Source organism: Alexandromys fortis, unplaced genomic scaffold (genome assembly GCF_014885135.2).
Source record: "Alexandromys fortis isolate MF-2015 unplaced genomic scaffold, M_Fortis_MF-2015_v1.1 scaffold_167, whole genome shotgun sequence".
Classification (NCBI taxonomy): domain Eukaryota; kingdom Metazoa; phylum Chordata; class Mammalia; order Rodentia; family Cricetidae; genus Alexandromys; species Alexandromys fortis.
Genome location: NW_026068050.1, coordinates 2,335,773 through 2,355,529, shown reverse-complemented (window position 1 = coordinate 2,355,529; position 19,757 = coordinate 2,335,773). Strand labels below are relative to the sequence as shown.

Below are 19,757 nucleotides of genomic sequence, written 5' to 3'. Positions count from 1 at the left end.
GGCAGTGTTCAGCCTGCTGCCAGTAGGGCAGACCTCTCAGGAAGAACGGGGAAATGAGGGTGTGGCCAAGAAAGCATTTTAAGTCTGTCACACTGAAGGATCCCCAGGCAGGCAGAACTCCATTCTGATGCAGGGTGGCATGTTTAGGACAGCCTCAGGGAGCTCGTGGCACGTCACGAGTCACCCAGGAACAGCGAGCACCTGGATCTCTGCTCCTGTCACTAACAATGCCGGTTCACTCTTCTCCAGGGACAGGAGCAGGAAAAGAGCAAGCAGCATGTTCACAAATGCAGGTGCTTGCATTAAGAATGCTTTATTTACATTAAAATATGAGCAACATTTCCAATAAAACAGGAAAAACTTTATACTGTAGCTACAAAATTTACTACAATATATGCTGTATTTTAAGTGTGCCTAAGAAGGCAAGGAATGTCAATCAACCCTGCATACTCTGGCACTGGCCCTGAAGATGCTGGTGTTTAAATTGGGCAGTCATAGACGTGAATTTCCTGGTCATCTCCAACAGACACAATTTTTGATCCATTTCCACTATATTTTACTCCCCAAACCTGCAAATAGAAACAAAAAGCATTCTAATTCCTGTAATTTTGGTAAGGAATGCTAAAAGGATGGACACTGTTCTTTTCTTCTCTGCATCTAGACTAGCACGAGGCCAGAAGTGATGGAGCCTAGCCTATCCTCCCTCTCTAAAATGCAACAATCTGCTGTCCTTTCAAAGGCTACCTAATGCCATGAAGTGATTCTGCCTAGGCCCAGCACTATGCTCCCAGGAGAAGCCTGTAGTCAAAACTGCAAACCACTCACCTACCTCCTGTGCCTACCCCCACCCGGTCAACCATTACCCCTTGCTCAAAGACCTGGGAACCAGACAACATGGTACTGAGCATCACTGATTTTTTTTTTTTTTGACTGTGCTTGAATTAGCAGCTTCATATTTCCTCTTAGAATGGATGTGGTGAGTTAACTTTGTGATTACTAGGAATCATAGTCTGTGTGGTCAGACTGTCACCCTCACCTTGAGATTGGAGGCTAGCCTTGGTTTCAGTCCATAGAAGGGCCTCACTTCCATTCTAAACATCTTTCTCAGAAACACCATAACAAGAACCTCACACAATAAGCAACAGAGTTAGGACTTAAAATGCTTAAAGCCAATAGTGGACTACTGAGACTCAACTCTTTAACCTCACTGAGATATGGGTTTTTTTTTTGAGACAAGGTTTCTCTGTAGCTTTGGAGCCTGTCCTGGAAACTAGCTTTTGTAGACCAGGCTGGCCTTGAACTCAGAGATCCACCTGCCTCTGCCTCCCAGGTGCTGGGATTAATGGCGTGTGCCACCACCACCTGGCTTCACTACAATAATTTAAGATAAATACAAAGCAGCACGAATAATTGTTAGTTAACCGTAAGATGTACTCAAAAAGAAAGACTGTGTAAGACCTCTAAAAGCATTCAAATATTTGCTGATTTGTTGCTCAGAGCATTTGAATTCTCATGTTGTCTAGTAGTTTCTCCTTCCTCTAGAGTCTAAACCCTTGCTACTTGGAGCTGCTGAGACAGCAATGATGACAATGTGCAGGAGAGAAAAGTACCCTTAGCCAGGCAAGGTGGTTCACACCTGTAATCCCAGCAGGAGAACTGCAGAAAGTTCAAGTCCAGTCTGGGCTAAAGTGAGAGATTGTTTTAAAAAATCCCTTCCCCTTGTTCAAGAAAGGGAAAAAGGAAAGGAGTCTCAGGCCCACGTGACACTGACTAAATCAGAATCCACTTCTTTCACAGTTGAGACTGTGACCAGGCAAGAAAGCTGCCAGTGGATGACAGGCACGGATCATGGCCCTCAGCTCACCGGTGGCACTTTAAGGTTCCCCAGGGCAGTCTTAGGAACAGTAAAGATCAAGAAGGACCTACAACAATGTTACTATTTCCTATTCACCTTACAAAGATAAAGAGGGAAATCAGGCTTAACACTATCATTACAAGCTGTAGCCTCTATATTTAAAAAAAATTACATCCCTGGATAATCCCAAAAATGTAAATGATGATTATGTTAAGCAATGGAACTTTCCAAAGAGAGAGGCTCTTTTAGAAGCGCCCAGAAAAGGGTTCCAGGCTTAGGTGTATAATTTCAAAGAAGGGGTGTGGTCAGTTCTGTGTTTACCATGTATGTATAGCAGACATGCCTCATGGTCACAAGGCTAATATGTCCCAGGGTTCTACCAGTCTTAACTCCAACAGAAAGGCTAGTAAAGGAGTGTGGCCAGTAAGCTGAACACAAGGGCACTGACACGCTTCTTATTCCATACCTGATCCTGGTGATCAAAGAAGGTGTGAACACAGGTCCTTGTTCCAACATCCCAAACCTTTACACTTTTGTCAGATGAACTGTTTGGAAAGCAAATGTTAGAATCAGAAACTGACATAGTCTACACTCTTTTGCAGACCAACACCTCTGCCTTTAGAGGACCCCTTATTGCTAAACAAGAGCTCAGTACAGGTGTGACCAGATGACCGTCTCCTCACCACTGTTAGGCGCTTCAAGCTTATCTACCCTTTTCTGGATAGGAGGGAGGTCTGGTGAGGTGTCAAATACCCTTCTGAACCTCCTCGGCCTCTAGGGCCCTAGATATTACTGGCATCCATAAACACATTTTATAGGCAGATCAGCAGATTCTAAGTTCCTCTTGGAACACAGGGATATGTCAAGACAGTAAGTAGAATCTAGACTTTTTAAAAAAAAATCTAAGATTTCAATAGTTTAAAAGAGTATCTTTATTCATTGCTTAAAAAAAACAGTGAAGCCCTTTAAAAGCTAAAGTAAACAAAGACGACTTTTGGACAGCACCTTACTACATAATTCTAGCTCTCTATGAGCTTACTATGTAGACTAGTCTAGCCTTGAATTCACCAAGACAGATCCACTTGCCTCTGGCCTCTCCAGGGCTGGGATTAAGGACTGTGCCTCCATGCCTGGCCTGGGCAACTTGAATTTTATTTTATTATTTTAAATAGGTTTAAATTTTCTTTGCGTATTTTGTCTGAATGTATGTTAGTAGGCCAGAACAGGGCATGGGATCACTTGGAAGTGGAGTTTCAGATCGTTGTGAGCTGGAAACCAAAGGGTCAGTGCTCTTAAACTGCTGAGTCATCCCTCCAGCCCCCGATGTTAAAAAGTCATGTAATGTACTCTCTCAGTGTTAAGATACATTACCAGAAGACTGCCTTCCCCGGCAAGCGTTTTAGAAACGTAAGACTCCTACGTACCTGGAGACAAAGTGAGTGTCATCAGGGCAGAAGGCAACGTTCAGCACCCAGGATGCGTGGCCACTCAGTGTGCCAGCCAAGTTGGCATGTTGTCTGGAAGAAGAAAGATTCAAACAGAATGGAGATGTTAATTTGCTCTAATTGCTGAATTTGTTAGTGAATTATTGGCTCTGCTCAGGATGACCATATGTAATAAATTCCATTTTCAGTGAAGTAGCATCAAACACCAGACACATTTCTACAGCAGCATTAAGTTAAAAATATCTAGAGCTTGGAGGCTAGAAATGGCTCAGCCAGTTCCCAGATGCGGACTCTGAGCAGCAGAGGTGCTCAGCCAGCTAGACCCTCTGCAATAGGACCTTTCCCATGTGACAGGAAAGCAGCAAGCACATAATGCATGTGGCTGCAGAGAACACTTGTGACCTAGTCAAGAACAAGGCAAGCAGCTGGGCATGGTGACACATGCCTTTAACCCCAGCATTCGAGAAGCAGAAAAAGGTAGAGCTCTGAGATTTAGAGGCCAGCTTGTTATACATATCAAGTTCCAGGCCAGTTAGGACTATATAGTGAGACCCTGTCAAAACCAAAAATAAGGTGATATCAAAACAAAACAAAACAAAAAACCTTAAAAAGCCAAACAAACAAACAAAAAATCCAAGCTAGGCCCAATTCCTACAACCATTTTTATGTTTCTTTTATTTTGGAAAAATAAAATTTATGTGTGTGTTCCATCTGTGTGCAGGTGCCCATGGAGTCCAAAAGGGGACATAAACCCCTGGGGCTGGAGTTAGAAGGAATTGTGAACATCAGCGTGGGTGCTGGGAACAAACTCTGGAAGACTGGCAAGTGCTCGTAACTGCTGAGCCATCCACCTCTCCTGGGAAACCAATGCCTATGACAGGAGATCTGGGCCTGAGGCCAGCAATTCTGCCCCTAGAAACAAGCCTCGGTTACAGCAAGCAGAGGCGGCCCTTGCAGGATTCAGTGGACCCCCAAGAACGTAAGAAATCTTGAGATTCATTATTACTAGGGAGGTACTACGTCATGCTGCCTCAACAGCTCTTGGGAGGCCATGGAAGAGCAGCAGTGAAAGCTGGCAGAGGGAGATACCCCAAAAGTGCTGCTCCTATGCTGACTCTACTGCCAACAAGCACACGTGACTTTCAGTCTCTTCTCATGGCCCTAGCATGCTCCCACCAGCAAGGCCAAAAGCAGCACGCTCTTCTGATTGCAGAATTAAAACTCAAACAGCTCACGGAGGCCCACGAAAGGACATGAATATAGAGTTATGACAAAGCACATGTTGGGGTGAGAAGTGTGTAAGGAACTGGAGAACGATCAACTAGAGGCACACTTAGCAGGAGGCTAATTATGAAACCCAGGGTAGTACAAGGCACATACTGGCAACAGCTGTGGAATAAGAATGTGGGGGGGGGGGGGGAAACACAACAGACGGGCGCGCAGGCCCTCAATGTGGAGCTGGGCACAAAAGCAATCTGCCCAGTCCTATGCCATCAGTCCAGAACCTATCTCAAAAGGCTCCCCACCTAGACCTATGGGACAGCTGGAGGCTTCCCTAACCAGAAGCCAGCCTGCATATCTGCTGAAAGCAGGACCATCACTCTAGGCCAGCTACAGCCAGAGCTCCATTTCCTCAGCTGTATACTAAGTATCTACCCAGAAAATTGAGAGCAGCAGTGTCTAGTCCTGCCAGGATTAGACAGATGCACACTTCATCCACACAAACCTTGAGGACACACTCTAAGGCTCCAGCAGGAGGGGCTGGCTGGAGGAGGAATGACTGGGAAGTCCAAAGCATCAGAGCTGACTTATGGCCATGAGAGCAGGCAGCAAATTCCTAGAGTAAGGGGACAGAACTGGCTCCTGTCACTGTTGCTGAGATCTTTACTCTTGAAAAGGTAACTCACACATCATAGATCTTGATGTAGCCATCATCGGAAGCTGTGACGAGGAGCTGGGAGTCGGGGGAAAAGGTCAAGGAGCGAATGGGCATCGCATGGCCTGAAATTCAGAAAAGCTGTTAGCTTCCTGCTAACTGTGCCCTTTTCATGACCACTGGTCACTGAGCTGGAATGACCCTGAGGCTTCAGTCAGAGAAGAAGGTACTGACTAGACCCTTCTTGCACTCCCACAGGACTCCAACCTCTTTCCTGGAGTCATCTCTTCTTAGTTCCCTTCTCTAATCAATGGGCCTCAATATACACTGCTAAAAATCAAAACAAAAATCCTTGGGGGACTGGAGGGAGGTCTCTGTGGTTAAGAGCATGTATGCTCATGTACTCTCGGAGAACCTAAGCTCAGTTCCTAGCATCCACAGCGGCAGCTCACAACTACCTGTAACTCTGGCTCCAAGGGATCTGAAATCTTGCCACTGTAAGTACACTGTAATGTACGCTTGTATGTACACAAGTGTGTGCGTGCACACGCGCACACACACATACACACCTTAAAAAACAAAACTAGCTGGGTGGTGGCGCGTGCCTTCCGTCCCAGCACTTGGGAAGCAGAGGCAAGCAGATCTCCAAATTGAGGCCAGCCTGGTCTACATAGTGAATTTCTGGACATTCGGGGCCACACAGAGAAACCCTGTCTCCAAACAAAACAACAGAAATCCTCTGCTACAAACATGGCTATATATGGAAATACAGGCTGGATCTGATTTGTAAGATCCAACAAATAAAAGTAACATTATTTCTCTACCAAATCTTTTGCCGTTGGGTAAAAGGTAAATTGAGGAGACAGATGCACTTAGTTATAATTCAGAATCAGACATGAGAGGAGCAGTCTCTAGTCTGTCTCCTGCTCTGTCCTCCCCGCAGTGTGGAGATGGACACAAATGTTGTCACCATGACATCACACGAACACAGAAAAGCAGCAGCTTTCCAATCATAAAGCTCATAAGGAAAAAGGAGAACACACACATAAATAAAAAGTAACCTACGTCACTAAAAAGTATTAAGAACTATTGTTTCCAGATTGAAACCACAGTGCTAAGTCTAACACATGGTGGCACTTCATTTTGCCAACAGAGATCAAAATAATTTAGATTAATATTTTAACAAAAGGAGCATTCTTGCTTTGTGACCTGATAATCCATCCAGTGAGTGCAAAAGAGAATGAGGAGTTGTGGATACCTTCCAGCGTATGCAGAAGCTTTCCAGTTGCAATATCAAAAATATTGATGATTCCGTCTATGGCTCCACTGGCCAGGTATTTTCCATCAGGACTCTGTTGAGGAGAGATGGGTGGTTTGAGACAATTCGGTTAACCTGTCCTTTCTGCACACAAATCATCCTGCTGGTCTCAATTCTCACCAGCTGCCAGCAAAGCCCAGCAATAGACAGCAGCCCAGCGGGCACGGGAGGGTCTGAGCAGAGCACCACCGCTAAAGACCCAACAGTGAGTTTTCCTTACATATGCAATACTGAGGATGAATTTTCCTCTAGTGTCCAAAGAATATTCTTTTTTCCCACTTTCCACACCAAAAATGTTCACTTTCCCCACATGCGTTCCGGTGGCCAGATACTGGGAGTCAGGGGAGAAGGCCAAAGTCCAGGCATCCACTGGAAAAGAAGCAAAGGAGAATACCTGGTGAGAAAGAATTCGACCTGAGTTTCACAAACTATAGTGGGATCAAATGCCAGTCTTTAAACTTGAGAAAGTGTTCTGAGTCAGGAAACCATGCTGTAAAGATTCTAATTCTTTTACCAAGTTTAAGAGATTCTCAAATATTTTTTAAAAATAAAACCAGTTGAACAACACCCACAACTGACAAGGACGTGAGAAATCAGACCCTCCATACTCTGGTGGCAACGGAAAATGGGACAGCCACTCTGAAAACCAGTCTGACGGTTTCTTAGGAAGAAACAAACAGCACGATACTCAAGTCCACTCCTGGGAGCTCCCCAGGAGGAGTGAAAGCACGCACACAGACGCACACACTCGTCTCCACAGCAGCTCTATCATACACAGCTCCAACTGTAAACAGCCAAACAACGCCAACTGGCCAACATGGAGGGGAATGTGGTACGTCCTTATAAGAGAATACTGCTTGTCAACAAAAGGGAACAATCTCTGCTACAACATGGATGAAACTCCACAGGGCAGGGAACCCTGACTGCTCTTTGGATGGAGATGGAGGGGGAGTGGAGTGGGGGGGTGGGTAGTGGGGGGAGGGGGAGGGAAAAGGGATGTGGGGAGGCGGAAAAATTTTAATAATAAAATAAATAAATTTAGACATAAATACAAAAATAAAATAAAACTAAGATACTCTCTGAAAAAAAAAACAATGAAGACTATATCCTTTAGACAACCCTAACACACCAGCTTATGTCAGGTCCAAGAAGAAGTACAGTTTTTTAAAAAAAGATAATTTTTAAAACTGTATTTTTATTTTATGTGCATTGATGTTTTGCCTGCATGTATGTCTGTGTGAAGGTGTCAGGTCCCCTGGAACTGGAGTTACAGACAGTTGTGAGCCGCCATCTGGGTGCCATGTGGGTCCTCTGGAAGAACAGTCAGTGCTCTTAACTGCCTAGACATCTCTCCAGCCCCAAGAAGTATGTTTTTAAAAATCCAATTATAATTAGCTATTTACAGAGAAAATGGTTAGCAGAAACCCCTACTTTTATTTCTCAAAGCTTCATAAAATGATTCTTTCAAGTTATTTGGACACATTTCTATTAATTGCTTTGCAATACAGTCCTTTACCAGATATCTTCAGGCACAAAACAGGAACCATGTTTATCCCGCATCAAAACCTGCACTCTAAGCCTTAACCTTAATACTTGCAGAGTGAACGTCTATTCCAAACCCTGAGTTCCTCCTCACCAAGGGTTGCTTTCCTCTTCCCGTGGGCACTTTGGGTGTGATGCACAGGGTCTCTTCCCCGTGTCAGTGACTGGACAGCCACAGCTTGGTGGAATGCCAATCACGGGGTCCTTTCTCCAGCTTCACTGTTTCCATTTTCACTTTCTTCTTCAAGACCAGGACTTCCTCTCTCCATTCTTTCTGTACTGTTTGTGGGGGACATTTTCAAGGAAGTCTGCTTTCCCTAGGTTCAGTAAACCCAGGCTTACCTGAAGAACTCAGCTAGTTTTGAATAGATCTAGTTTTGACTCGATCCCCCACCCCAAAGCACATCCACCCTCTTTATTCTTTTCAATATCTGTCATAACAGTTATGCTTGTCACTCTGGCACTTGGGAAGCTGAGCAGAAGCAGCAGCCATGCCTTTGAAGCCAGTCTGAGTTACATGGTAAGACTTTGTCTCAAAAACGTGAAACGCCAAAATGCAAAAAAAGGCAACCCCTAAGATGTAACAAAAACAACTCAGTAGAAAAAGCAAGCTGGACACATATAGAACGTTTTACTTGGAACTGATGCAGACTCGTTTCTTCACATGTGATGTACATAAGGACACAGCAATTACACAGTAGCCAGCGTCACTGTCCTGACGGGGTGCAGGGCAAAGGCACCCACCACCAAGCTCAAGTCCCAGGCCCACACGGGAGAACTGACTCCCACAAGTAAGCCTCTGACTTTCACACATACATGCGGTCACCCACACAAAATAAATAATGTAATAAAAATGTTCTTTAAAAGCAGCAATAGATCCAATTCTCTCTTTCTAATGCTCCCTATGTTCAGGGTGCTAACAGGTTTTGCAGGACAGCTGGAGATCCCTGTTCTCCACAAATACTGCAAGCAGAGAAGAGTATGGACAGCCATCTTGGAAATCAGAAAGTATTGGAGTGGCTTTTTCCAGGTACACATTTTAGTCTCACACTCTTATTTTTTTTTTTTAAGATTTATTTATGTTATATATACAGTACTCTGTACACATGTATGCCTGCACACCAGAAGAGGGCACCAGATCTCATTACAGATGACTGTGAGCCACCATGGCTGCTGCGAATCGAACTCAGGACCTCTGGAAGAACAGTCAGTGCTCTTAACCTCTGAGCCATCTCCCCAGTCCCCCAGACACATACTCTTGTATTTGTGGTTGTGAGCCTAGCCTTTAACAGCTGAACCATCCCTCCAGCTCCAGCCTCACCCTCTTACACCGTGATGCAGAGATGAGAAAGGCACCCAGTCCCTAGACTGCAGTGCCTCCTTATGAGCCCTGGAGCCTCCATTCTATGCAATATAAGGGTCTACAGCAGTTAGGAGATGAGCTGGAAGAAGGCAAGTCTGTTGGGAATCAGTTCCCCCAAGAACCTGAGCAGCTCTTTCATAATCCACCCACAAAGGAGTGCGTGGAGCGATGTCAAGCTCTCTACATGTCTGGAGATCACTGCCCACTGCACAGAACAGGCTTTGCTATGAGAACCACACAGGCATTTTAAGTGAACAGGAGGCTAAAAAGAATCCTGAAATGTCATACTGTTTGTTCTTCCCAAGTCTAGTCCAGTAAAACTGTCCCTTACCAATTCAGATAATGCTCAATAAGGCTGAGAGCACTGCTCCGCAGTACTTTAAAAAAACAAAACAAGCCGGGCGGTGGTGGCGCACGCCTTTAATCCCAGCACTCGGGGAGGCAGAGGCAGGTGGATCTCTGAGTTCAAAGCCAGCCTGGTCTAGAAGAGCTAGTTCCAGGACAGGAACCAAAAGCTACAGAGAAACCCTGTCTCGAAAACAAAAACAAAACAAAACAAAAAAAAACTTGTTTTTCTTCCTCTCTATGTACCACCCTAGAGCCCAGGCACTTTGACCACAATTAACAGAGATAACTACTCTTCAGACCTGAGGCTTCCATGAGGCAGTAAGAAGCATTGGCAGAGCCGCCACAGCACCACAACCCCAAGCTGTCAATTCTGAAATCCAGAAAGCGGTTTCTTTTGTTTTTTCCCTAAGTAAAGCACTACAACTCATCTGGCAGCAAAACTTGGCCTGAAATAATGTAAGGTTGTTTTCGGCATATGCTTATCACTTAGTATAATACCCCTGCATGATTACAATGACATTAGGGTTGGATTAGTGACTACAGTCCTGAACTAGAGATACTCTATCCCTAAAAGGTCTGATTTCCCTAAAGTAAAGTTCTTACCGGGTCCTGCATCTATAGACTTTATCTGTTTGCCATTCTCCAAGTCCCAGAGACGAATATGAGCATCAAGAGAGCTGGATGCAGCAATGGGAAGGGTGTGACTGATGTCCACAGACACCACGCCCAGCTGATGTCCCTCCAGGCTCCACTGTAGCTCCAGCCTCTCTTCACGCCTAGAGAGAGACAGAAATGATTCTTTACACACAACATACTATATTGGCATCAGAACTTCTACCCTGAATATTACCAACTAATGGTCAATGAGATGTAGAAACCTGAGAATTGAACACAGAAGGTCGTCAGGTTTAACTCTGGGGACCCCCACCACACAGAGTTTTAATTCCAAATAACAGGAAACCAAACAAGAAAAAATAAGCTGTTGTTTTGAAGCTACTATGTTGCTATTGCGTTCTTGCCCAGAAAATCAATGCTTTCCTTATAGCAATTGGGAGCCTAGAAGCAAAATCCTTGTCCCAAATTTTGAAAAGGGAGAGGTGCTCACCACTTCCAAACCTTCACCAGGTCATCCAGGGATCCTGTGACCACAGTTTCAGTGTTTTCCTTCTTGTTTGTCCCCCAGGCAACTGACCAAATGGCATCATCGTGGGCTAGAACGGAAAGGGCTTCAGTTAGTTTCCATGCACACAACTCCGACATTCAATGTGATAAAGCAAGCTGATAACTCTGAAGCAACGTCCACTTCTGCCCTTCTCTTCACGCACCCACCAGGCACTCCCCAGAAAAGTGTTTACTGTCTTGTGCGGGAAACTATGAAAACTAGTGGTTCCTGTTTCATTTTGGCCTCTTACCCTAAAACGCAAGTTTTCAAGAAGGAAAGCAGGACAAGACTCCAAACACATCAGTCTGACCCATCAATCAGACTAGAACAGCAATCAGTTGATCAAAGTACCTAAGTGAGTGGGGAATCTCCCCTTCCCGAGGGCCTCAATTTGACTGGAGCTGTGCTCAGAGGCCTTTGAAAACCAAGAGAGTTCTACAAACAGTACTGGTCTAAAAATGTATGAGGTGTCACTTACCATAAACTTAATGAATCACTTATTGCATTAATCCTTCCCTAAGTGTTGTCTTAATTACAACTGCCTTTTTGAAGTCCTGCCAAGCTCATACCTGTGGTGACCTATGACCATAACTGCATCACTTAGACAGAGGCGGGAGAATCATGAGGCTAGGCAGTGAGTTCAAGGCCAACCTGAGTTACAAGTGAAATCCTTTTTCAAAAAACAAGAGCTTTGGACACAGCTCAATGGTGGAGTACTTGCCTAGAATGGGCAAGGCCCTGGACTTGATCCCCAGTATTGAACTTCCCCTACCCCTACCCCCCCAAAAGATAATTTTCATTTCACAAATAAGGAATGGGAGGCTTGGAGTTGCCTTGTAGCTCACCCAAAGGCAAGAAGCCAAGAGGGGGCAGGGCTAGGATTCAAACTCAAGATATTAACTGAAGTCCACATTCAGTCTAAGTCTGGGAGCTACATATTTTGTGAGCTATACTGTGGAGTCTGCAAGGCTGGAATGCATCTATTAAACAGGATAAGTATACACAGAAGCTTTATCTATGCCTAGTTACAATTCTTAAAGGCTACCTTTCCAAACTACGAATCTAAAGGATTAAATTTAAACATCTGCTGAGTTTCACATGTTGTCACAGCTTCCTTATAATCCTCACTAGACCCAAGCCTGCTAAGATTGCCACCTGGATGACGCCAGCTTCATGCAGAGCTATTGCCTGACACACCTCAACAGCTGACTAGTTAACTAGCGGGGAATGTTTCAGGCTGAAACTTCAGACTACCTAAATGTCACCGATTTGGAGTGGAAGAGCTTTTCTATTAGATACTTCTAAGCCCCCAAGGCTGTCTCCAACCCATCGGATTGGACAGGGTCACCTCATCCATGCACAGATGCTGCTCCTGTGCATGTCTGTCTCACTAGGGAGCCAGTCCTCAAGCTGGCCTCCGACCTGCCCCCTGCCCCCCGTTTCCACCACTGCCTCATCACGCACTCAGGTGCCTGAACAGAGCTGTCACTGTCCCACCCTCTGCTTTTACAGAGAGACAAATGCCCTCTAAAAGAGCTCCTGCACCTGTAAGTGGAGGAAGCTATGTAGAGGCTCCATACTGAATTCTGAGTTAGAGCCAGGCTCAAGCCCAGCTCCCCAGCAGTGTAGACACCAACAGGGTTCTGAGGTTCAAAATATTGCCTCTTCTACCCTGGCAGCCGGGAAGCTCAGCATCACACCATGCACAGTGGAAGTTCTCCATTATGCCCTCTGACTCCTCCCTTTCTCTGCAGCTCCTTTTCATATATTTAGTTATGTCTTTATACTGGGATTGGCCTGTACACGTGAGGCGAGTGCTGTACCACTAAGCCGTACTCCAGCCTTCTTCTCACTTTTTATGTTAGGACAAGGTCTCACTACACTGTCTACATTGGCCTTGAACTCACAATCCTCCTATCTAACTTCCTTAGTACCTGGGATTACAGGACTGCTCCAACAGACCCAAATAATTATTTTACTTTTTGATTGAATGTATTTGTTTTTGGCTACCATAGCAAATTCTGCAAAGATCTCTGTCTAGTTGGTATGATAAAATCTTAAACCAAAAAGGATACATTTTTTCCCCCACAAAAGAATTTGCTTGAAGAGGTGGCCTCCTTACCTTGCTCTTGCTTGAAGAGAATACTGTACTACAAAAGAACAGAACAGGGATACTCAGACTTCCATTCTCTTGCAGCCCCTCCCTCCAGCACTCCATGTGAGACCGTCACTACTTCCCCGACCATCCTACACAATCCTTGGTGTTACTCATGAAAGACTTGTATAGCTACAGCAGAGAAGACTCAGTTCCTCATCTTGTTTGTTGAGGTGGGGGCTTCCTAGGTAGCCAGGACTGGCTTCAAACTCTAGGAAGCCTAAGCTCACACTAAACTTGCATCGGTCTTCCTGCATCACACCCGACTACAACAGACCAGCCCCTCCCCAGCCCAAACCCAGTGTAAGACCAGTAAGTTACGCTTTCTTCAGCTCTGAACAGGAGGAAGCTGAGTTCTGTTTGCAGCCTGCTTTTCACAGTTGTAGGAGACTATACAGCCCATACATGTAGTTAGCTTTGTCCCTAATCCTAATGGTGCTTTCTGACTGTCCTAGCTCCTATTTCAACTTTTACTTTTATGTATAAATTCTGTTAAACTTCCTCAGTCCCCTCTAAACTGTGGCAAAGGCGCATAAACTAATCTTAATGTGGTGCATTTTACTAATGCACCAGCCCTGAGAGGAGCAGATACTCAAAGTCATCCACGGCTTTGGGAACAGAACAAGAATTAAAACTAATTTCCCTAACCATACACCCAGGCAATCTACTGGGCTTGAACTTGCCGGTGACTAACTATAGTTTTTCCTCTCAGACCTTACCTGGTTGGTCATTTCCTTAACCAAGGATGAAGATCTGAAGGCCAGTCAGCCCTGTGAAAAGAATGCCAGGGTTTTGGTAAGATGATGCTATCAGCACAAGGAGGCTACAGGGGTTCTACTTCACCAAGGTTGTGACACCTCTCTATGGATCAGTCCCTGGGGTCCCATCACAAGCACTAACATGTGGTGTGTGATCTTTCTCCCAGGGAGCCAAGTAATACGCATTGCCTCCAGCCATGGATTCTTTCCCCCAACTCTGACTACAGAGGGCGACAAATATGCTCCTTTCTACTTCTCAGAGACAGAATTATTGGCCCTCTTCATTTTAATTTTGTTCAACATAGAAAGCAAACACAGAAGTCCAACGTTCTTACATGCATGGACACAGGGTGGTCTCAATCAAAAATGCCGTGAAGAGCCTACAGATATGTAAATAACACTGGAACAAGACAGACAGGTCAAAGTTTTCAAAGACTTAGCTAAACATGGGCCTAACTTACTTTATGAAGATTTCATTTCATTAATCTAAAGTTTTAAAGATTAAACACTATATACACACATTGTATCTGCATGTATGTGTGCGTGTGTGCATTCGCCTGTAGAGCACAAGGGACAAAAGAACTGAGATCAGTTCTTTCTCAGGTACTGCACTCGGGGGTCAGGCTTAGCAGGAGTGCATTTACTCACTGAGCTGCCTGCCCAAGGTCTGAACAATTTTTGAGCACTATGGCTAGCAGACTTGTTAAACCTGTAAATCCTCTCTCTGGCTGTTTTCCAGGAGAAAACCCAGCATGTTCTCACTCTCTGTAGCAGCTATGCTCTCGGTCACCACCAATGGAACAAACCATCAAAGGGCAATAATGAACCATTCCTCTAGAGACACAGAAGCAGGCCACTGAAAGCCCCTGGGGCACATTTTTGTGAACTGCTCAATATGTAGCCATGTTTTCTGTGTGATTTTGTTTGAATGACCATACATTAATAATTCACTACTATTGAACTCAGTCTAAAGAAAAACTACCTAACATCCGTATTTTCTCTGTAGGACTCAGCACAGCTTTCCTGCACTGGATAACCCAGCATAACACTCCCCCAACATGCCAGAAGGTTACTTTCACCACTGGCTCTCTAATAGACAGACAGACAACACAGAAACAGAAGGCATGGCACCAAAGCTTTCTTGTAGACTGAGAGTAGACACTAGGCCGAGTGTAGACAGAAAACACTGTCAGGGGACTCAAGAGACTGACCGCCCTGCACAGGTCCTCTGAAGATTATAAATAGACATTATTGAGTGAGGAGGTCACAACAGAGCCCAGGCAGAGTCTACACATGGAAAATAACTCCCTCAAAACATGAAAAGGAAACTTGTGACAGCAAAACACACATGGCTCTTTATCAGTACATTATGTGATAAGAGCCAGCGGAGTCTGAGGAGTCTGAGATGCCTTGACGCCAGACGATGACCAACTGAAACACACCCTGCTGGGTGTGCTGCAATCCTGGCTTTGGAGTACAAATCCTGGGTGTGACAAAACCCTGTTTCTTTTTTTTCCTTTTCTTTCTTTCTTTCTTCTTCTTTTTTTTTTTTTTTTTTTTTTTAGACAGGGTTTCTCTGTAGCTTTGGAGCCTGTCCTGGAACTAGCTCTTGTAGACCACGCTGGCCTCGCACTCACAGAGATCCACCTGCCTCTGCCTCCGGAGTGCTGGGATTAAAGGTGTGTGCCACCACCGCCCAGCTAAAACCCTGTTTCAAAACAAAGAACAACAACAAAAGAAAATCCCACAACACCCTGACATGGAAATGCCATGATCTTTAAAGCTTAATGTTGTATGTTCATTGTGTGCACTCACCATGAGATCATATGCTAAATTTTCGATGAGAAGTTAAGAAAGACAAGGGTGCAACTTTTCTTCTAATCCAAATTCACCATCCCTTCAGCTCCGTTATCAGATGGCCTAACAGGCCATACCCCTCAGGCATCCAGGCTCAAACTGGCAAACCAAAAAGGCTGCCAAAGGCTTTTCAAGAAAGGAAAACACGATTCCTAAACAGTCCTAAGAGACCTGAATCAGGTGGGCTAGCTTGTGAGTCAAGAACAGACTTTGCTCAGCCTAGGGAACCAACTTTGGAAAAGCTACCCTCCAAACAGGGTGTGCAGTTCTGTCAGGCAGAGCCTTTGAGGGTGTACTGCACCGGTCCATTTTACAAATTATACAGATTAGTCGCGGAACCTTCGTTAACCTAGTCGGCATTCTTACCAGCTTCCTTCCCCTGGCAAGGTAAGAGAGGCTTAGAGCAGTTGAGGGAAGCGTCCCTTAGGTCAATACAAGCTATATAGTTCATGCTAAGACACATCTCATGACAGGTAATTTCAGAACTAAGAGACCCCAAGAGGCCTCTTATGCCACCTTCTCGCTTTAGGAAAAATTCCCAGTTAGAATTAAATGCTCATTCCCCGGTGTTCTCAGAGACTAACCTTTATCTCCGTGAAAGTTCCTCAGGCATGTAAGTAACGCACAATACCGTGCGGTACTTGAAATAAAAATAACTCAGTCTCTACTTCTAAGTGTGCCTTGACGTGAAGCTTGCTACCTAACAGCGTGGGTAAATACTGGAGAACTCGTGTTAAGACAGTCCTCTATCTAGAGGAAAACGGCCTCCCCCGCAAAAAAAAAAAAAAAAAAAAAAAAAAAAAAAAAAAAAAAAAAAAAAAAAAGCTGGCCCTCATTTCAGGGGTGCACAAAACATTATCTGGATGCGAAAGGAGTTCACCAACAGGCCTTCGGTTTGTCCTCGGGACTCGAGCCTCGCAGGATAGCCAGGGTAAACAGTCACGGAAGTCACCCCGGGACCCCTGGAGCCTCCGTGAACAAACCTGCTGCAGTGGCCACCAAGCCTCCCTTGTTCGCCCGCCTTCCCGCCCCGGCAGGCAGCAGCCCCAACGACCACCATCCCAACTGCCGAGCACCCCAACTCACCACGGCACAGCCGGCGGCACAGCACGTCTGACGTCAGTGGGGCGCGACCGTGGCGCTCAAGGATGAGCTAATGGAGGGGCGTGGCCTCTCCGCTGATCCAGGCCCCGCAGGCACAGCGCCCGCCCCTTCCCGCCGGCTACCTCTGCGCTCGGGCAGGTGCTTAGAGAGTGGGCGGGGAGAGGAGAAGCCACGCTCCAGCCGTACCCAGGATGGCCACCTGCTAATCAGCTTCAGAAAGTTTCTCTGATGACTTAATGGGTTTTTTTTTTCCTTTTCTTTTTCTGTTTTTCTTTTCTTTTCTTCTTTGTTTTTCTTCTTCCTCTATTTTCTCTTTTCCCTTCCCTTTCTGGTCCCCCTTCTTCCCTCTCCTTTCTTCTTGAGACAAGATCTTACTCTGTAGCCTCAAATTGGCCTTAAACTGCTGTAAATTCTTCTGCCTCAGTCTCCCAAGTACTGGGATTACAGGTCATCACCCGGCTGTGCTGGTTCTTAAACTCCATTTAGGACCTATGAATGAGCTGTGTTAAGCAACACTGTTAAGGAAAGAGATGCAAGGGAGTACTTGACCTACTGAATTTCTGCAATCCTGGTGTTGTTTTTCAGGTAGGCCAGTGGGAACTGGTTCTCTGACCTGGCTCAGAAAGACAGCGAGACTAAGGCTACCTTCATTGTAATTCCATCTGCATGCTAAGTGTCACCCTAGACCACGGCAGTTGGCAATTGTGTGCTGAGGATGGAAAAGAACCACAAAAGGAACAAGAAGAGTCAGGACCCAAATTTCTGGGGAAAGTCTCTGTCCAATCCCAGAAAACATGTGAGTGTCCCTGAAGTATTGTGAGCCCATGCTTCCCCTTTTACAAGGTGGGTATATAGCCTGATGGCCCTCAACAGCTGAAGAAGTTAGGGCTTGTCCCCTGTTTCCTCTATTTTTGGCCGGAATCAGTCCCTTTCAGTGTTCACTTGCTACCTGGTCTTGCTGGTTCCTCAATTCCAAGAGGGGAAGTGGACCCACTCAAAAGTTGGTAGCAATTTCAAAAAACTATTAGATGGCTAGATAACTTTGTTAAACAACTGGATAAATTTTCCCAACATAATCACAAATCTCCCAGGCCCATTCTGTGGTCCTAAGTAAGGATCTGAGTGGGTCACCCTTGTGTTACTGGCTTAGAAAAATTTAGTGGGGCTAGGGGATGTAGCTCAGTGGTAGATTGCTTGCTTAGCATATGCAAAGTTCTGAATGTGAACACCAGTGCTATGCAAAAAGGGAAACAAAACAGCCAACCCCCCCCCCCAAAAAAAACTTCCAAGCCAAAAATAAAATACAAAAAACAAAAACAAAAACAGAACACTTGTGGCAAGGTGAGCAGACTGGATTGTCACAATTCTAACCATTTTGAACATATGTAGTCAGAAGGTATTTGATCCTGATAAATTTCTTTCTTTCTTTTGTTTTGTTTGTTTGTTTGTTTCTGAGACAGGGCCTTACTGCATAGCCCTGACTCACCAGGATCTTGCTTATGTAGACCATGTTGTTTTCAAACAGAGATCTGCTAGCCTTTGCCTCCAGAAGCACTCAGATTCATATACCACTACATCTTGCTCTTTTCTTTAAGTGTTCTTGTTTATTACATTCATTGTGTGTGCATTTCATGTGCAGCACAGCAAGAATGTGGAGGTCAAAGGACAACCCTTTGGGGTTGGTTCTCTACTCCATCAGGCTGGTAGGGATTGAACTCAGATGGTCAGGTACATGAATGTGGAGGTCAGAGGATGGCTTGCAGGAGTTCATTCTTTCCTTCCATCATGTGGGTCCTGGGGTCAAATGTAGGCTATCAGGCATGGCAGCAAGCACCCTTATCCTAAAGTGAGTGGTTCTCAGGGGTCCCATATCAAATATTTACATTACGATTCACAACAGTAGCAAAATTACAGTTATGAAGTAGCAACTAAAATAATTTTATTGTTGGGGTCACCACAGCATGAGGAGATATTAAGGGTCACAGCGTGAGGAAGGCTGAGAACTGCTGCTCAGCCACCTCACTGACCCCCACCCTTCTGTCTTTTCTTTGTTTTCTTCCTTTTTAAATGTGTGTTCTAGACATCTGTAGTGGGCTTTCTTGGGCCGCTCTTGTTTCCAAATTAACGTCTATTAATTTCCAGATTAGGTTGTGAGATAACTAAAAATAAAAGTGGAATAGATTGAATTCAGAAAATAGAAGAGGATGGAGAAGCATGGATTGTGCCTTGTACATTATAGAGTGTTTTATGAAATTGTGTTTTAACCACGTAGAGATTAATGTTTCCTGCTGTGAGTCATGGCCAGAAGTTTGAAAATCGTGACAATAAAGGTTTTCTAAAAACTTTCTAGCTCTGTAATTTTTCAAATGCTACATTTTTAATTTAAAAAAATCTAGCCAGGTGGCGGTGATACACGCCTTTAATCCTAGCACTTGGGAGGCAGAGACAGGAGGATCTCTGTGAGTTCGAGGTCAGCCTGGTTCTCAGAGTGAATTCCAGGACAGTCAGGGCTGCACAGAGAAACCCTGTCTTGGAAAAAAAATTGTGTGCATGTATGGGTGTACACACATGCCATGGAGTGGGGGCAGGGGTAAAAAGACAACTTGAGGGTCTCGGCTCTCTTCCTATCCTGTGGGACCCCAGAATGGAACCCAGGTCAGCAGGCTTGGAGGCAGGCACTAAGCCATCCCCTATCTGAAAATCAAGTCCAGGACCTTGCATATTGCTAGGCAAGCATTCTACCATTGACCTACATCCGCAGCCATCTACTTATTTATTTAGAAACGCAGTCTCATTGAGTTGCCTAGGCTGATCTTTAACTTACTCTGTTAAAGATAGTCCTTGAATTCCTGTTTCTCTTGCCTCGGCCTCCAGTCTAGCTAGAATGGCAGGCATGCACTAGCAGGCCTGGCTATAACTCTGTTATTCAAACATAAAGCCTAAGGAAAACCCCAGAATGTTGTTTTAAGATGCC

General features: G+C 45.0%; 1 protein-coding gene across 3 annotated transcripts; it reads right to left on the bottom strand.

Annotated features, from left to right (window-relative positions):
• Window positions 1-288: 288 nt before the first annotated feature.
• On the bottom strand, window positions 289-16,820 carry Skic8 (SKI8 subunit of superkiller complex). Of its 3 annotated transcripts, none has more exons than XM_050119489.1 (11): window positions 16,766-16,820; window positions 13,784-13,834; window positions 13,032-13,059; window positions 10,853-10,958; window positions 10,351-10,523; window positions 6,715-6,863; window positions 6,435-6,528; window positions 5,208-5,301; window positions 3,280-3,372; window positions 2,322-2,400; window positions 289-569 (listed from the first exon to the last, which is right to left on the bottom strand). In XM_050119489.1, exons 2-11 carry the CDS (start codon window positions 13,793-13,795, stop codon window positions 480-482), a joined length of 918 nt encoding a protein of 305 aa, XP_049975446.1. In that variant the 5' UTR covers window positions 13,796-13,834; window positions 16,766-16,820; the 3' UTR covers window positions 289-479. The 3 variants fall into 3 exon arrangements, with proteins under 3 accessions (XP_049975446.1, XP_049975447.1, XP_049975445.1); XM_050119490.1 differs by lacking the exon at window positions 16,766-16,820 and adding an exon at window positions 16,264-16,429; XM_050119488.1 differs by lacking the exon at window positions 16,766-16,820 and adding an exon at window positions 15,638-15,785.
• Between the last annotated feature and the right edge of the window lie 2,937 nt (window positions 16,821-19,757).

Excerpts from the sequence above, each read along its gene's own strand:
- Skic8 (XM_050119489.1), bottom strand. Across the intron at positions 5,302-6,434 it reads GCTTCTGCATACGCTGGAAG|GCCATGCGATGCCCATTCGC; the intron begins GTATCCACAACT and ends TCTGAATTTCAG. Across the intron at positions 570-2,321 it reads TCTTTGATCACCAGGATCAG|GTTTGGGGAGTAAAATATAG; the intron begins GTATGGAATAAG and ends TTCTATTTGCAG.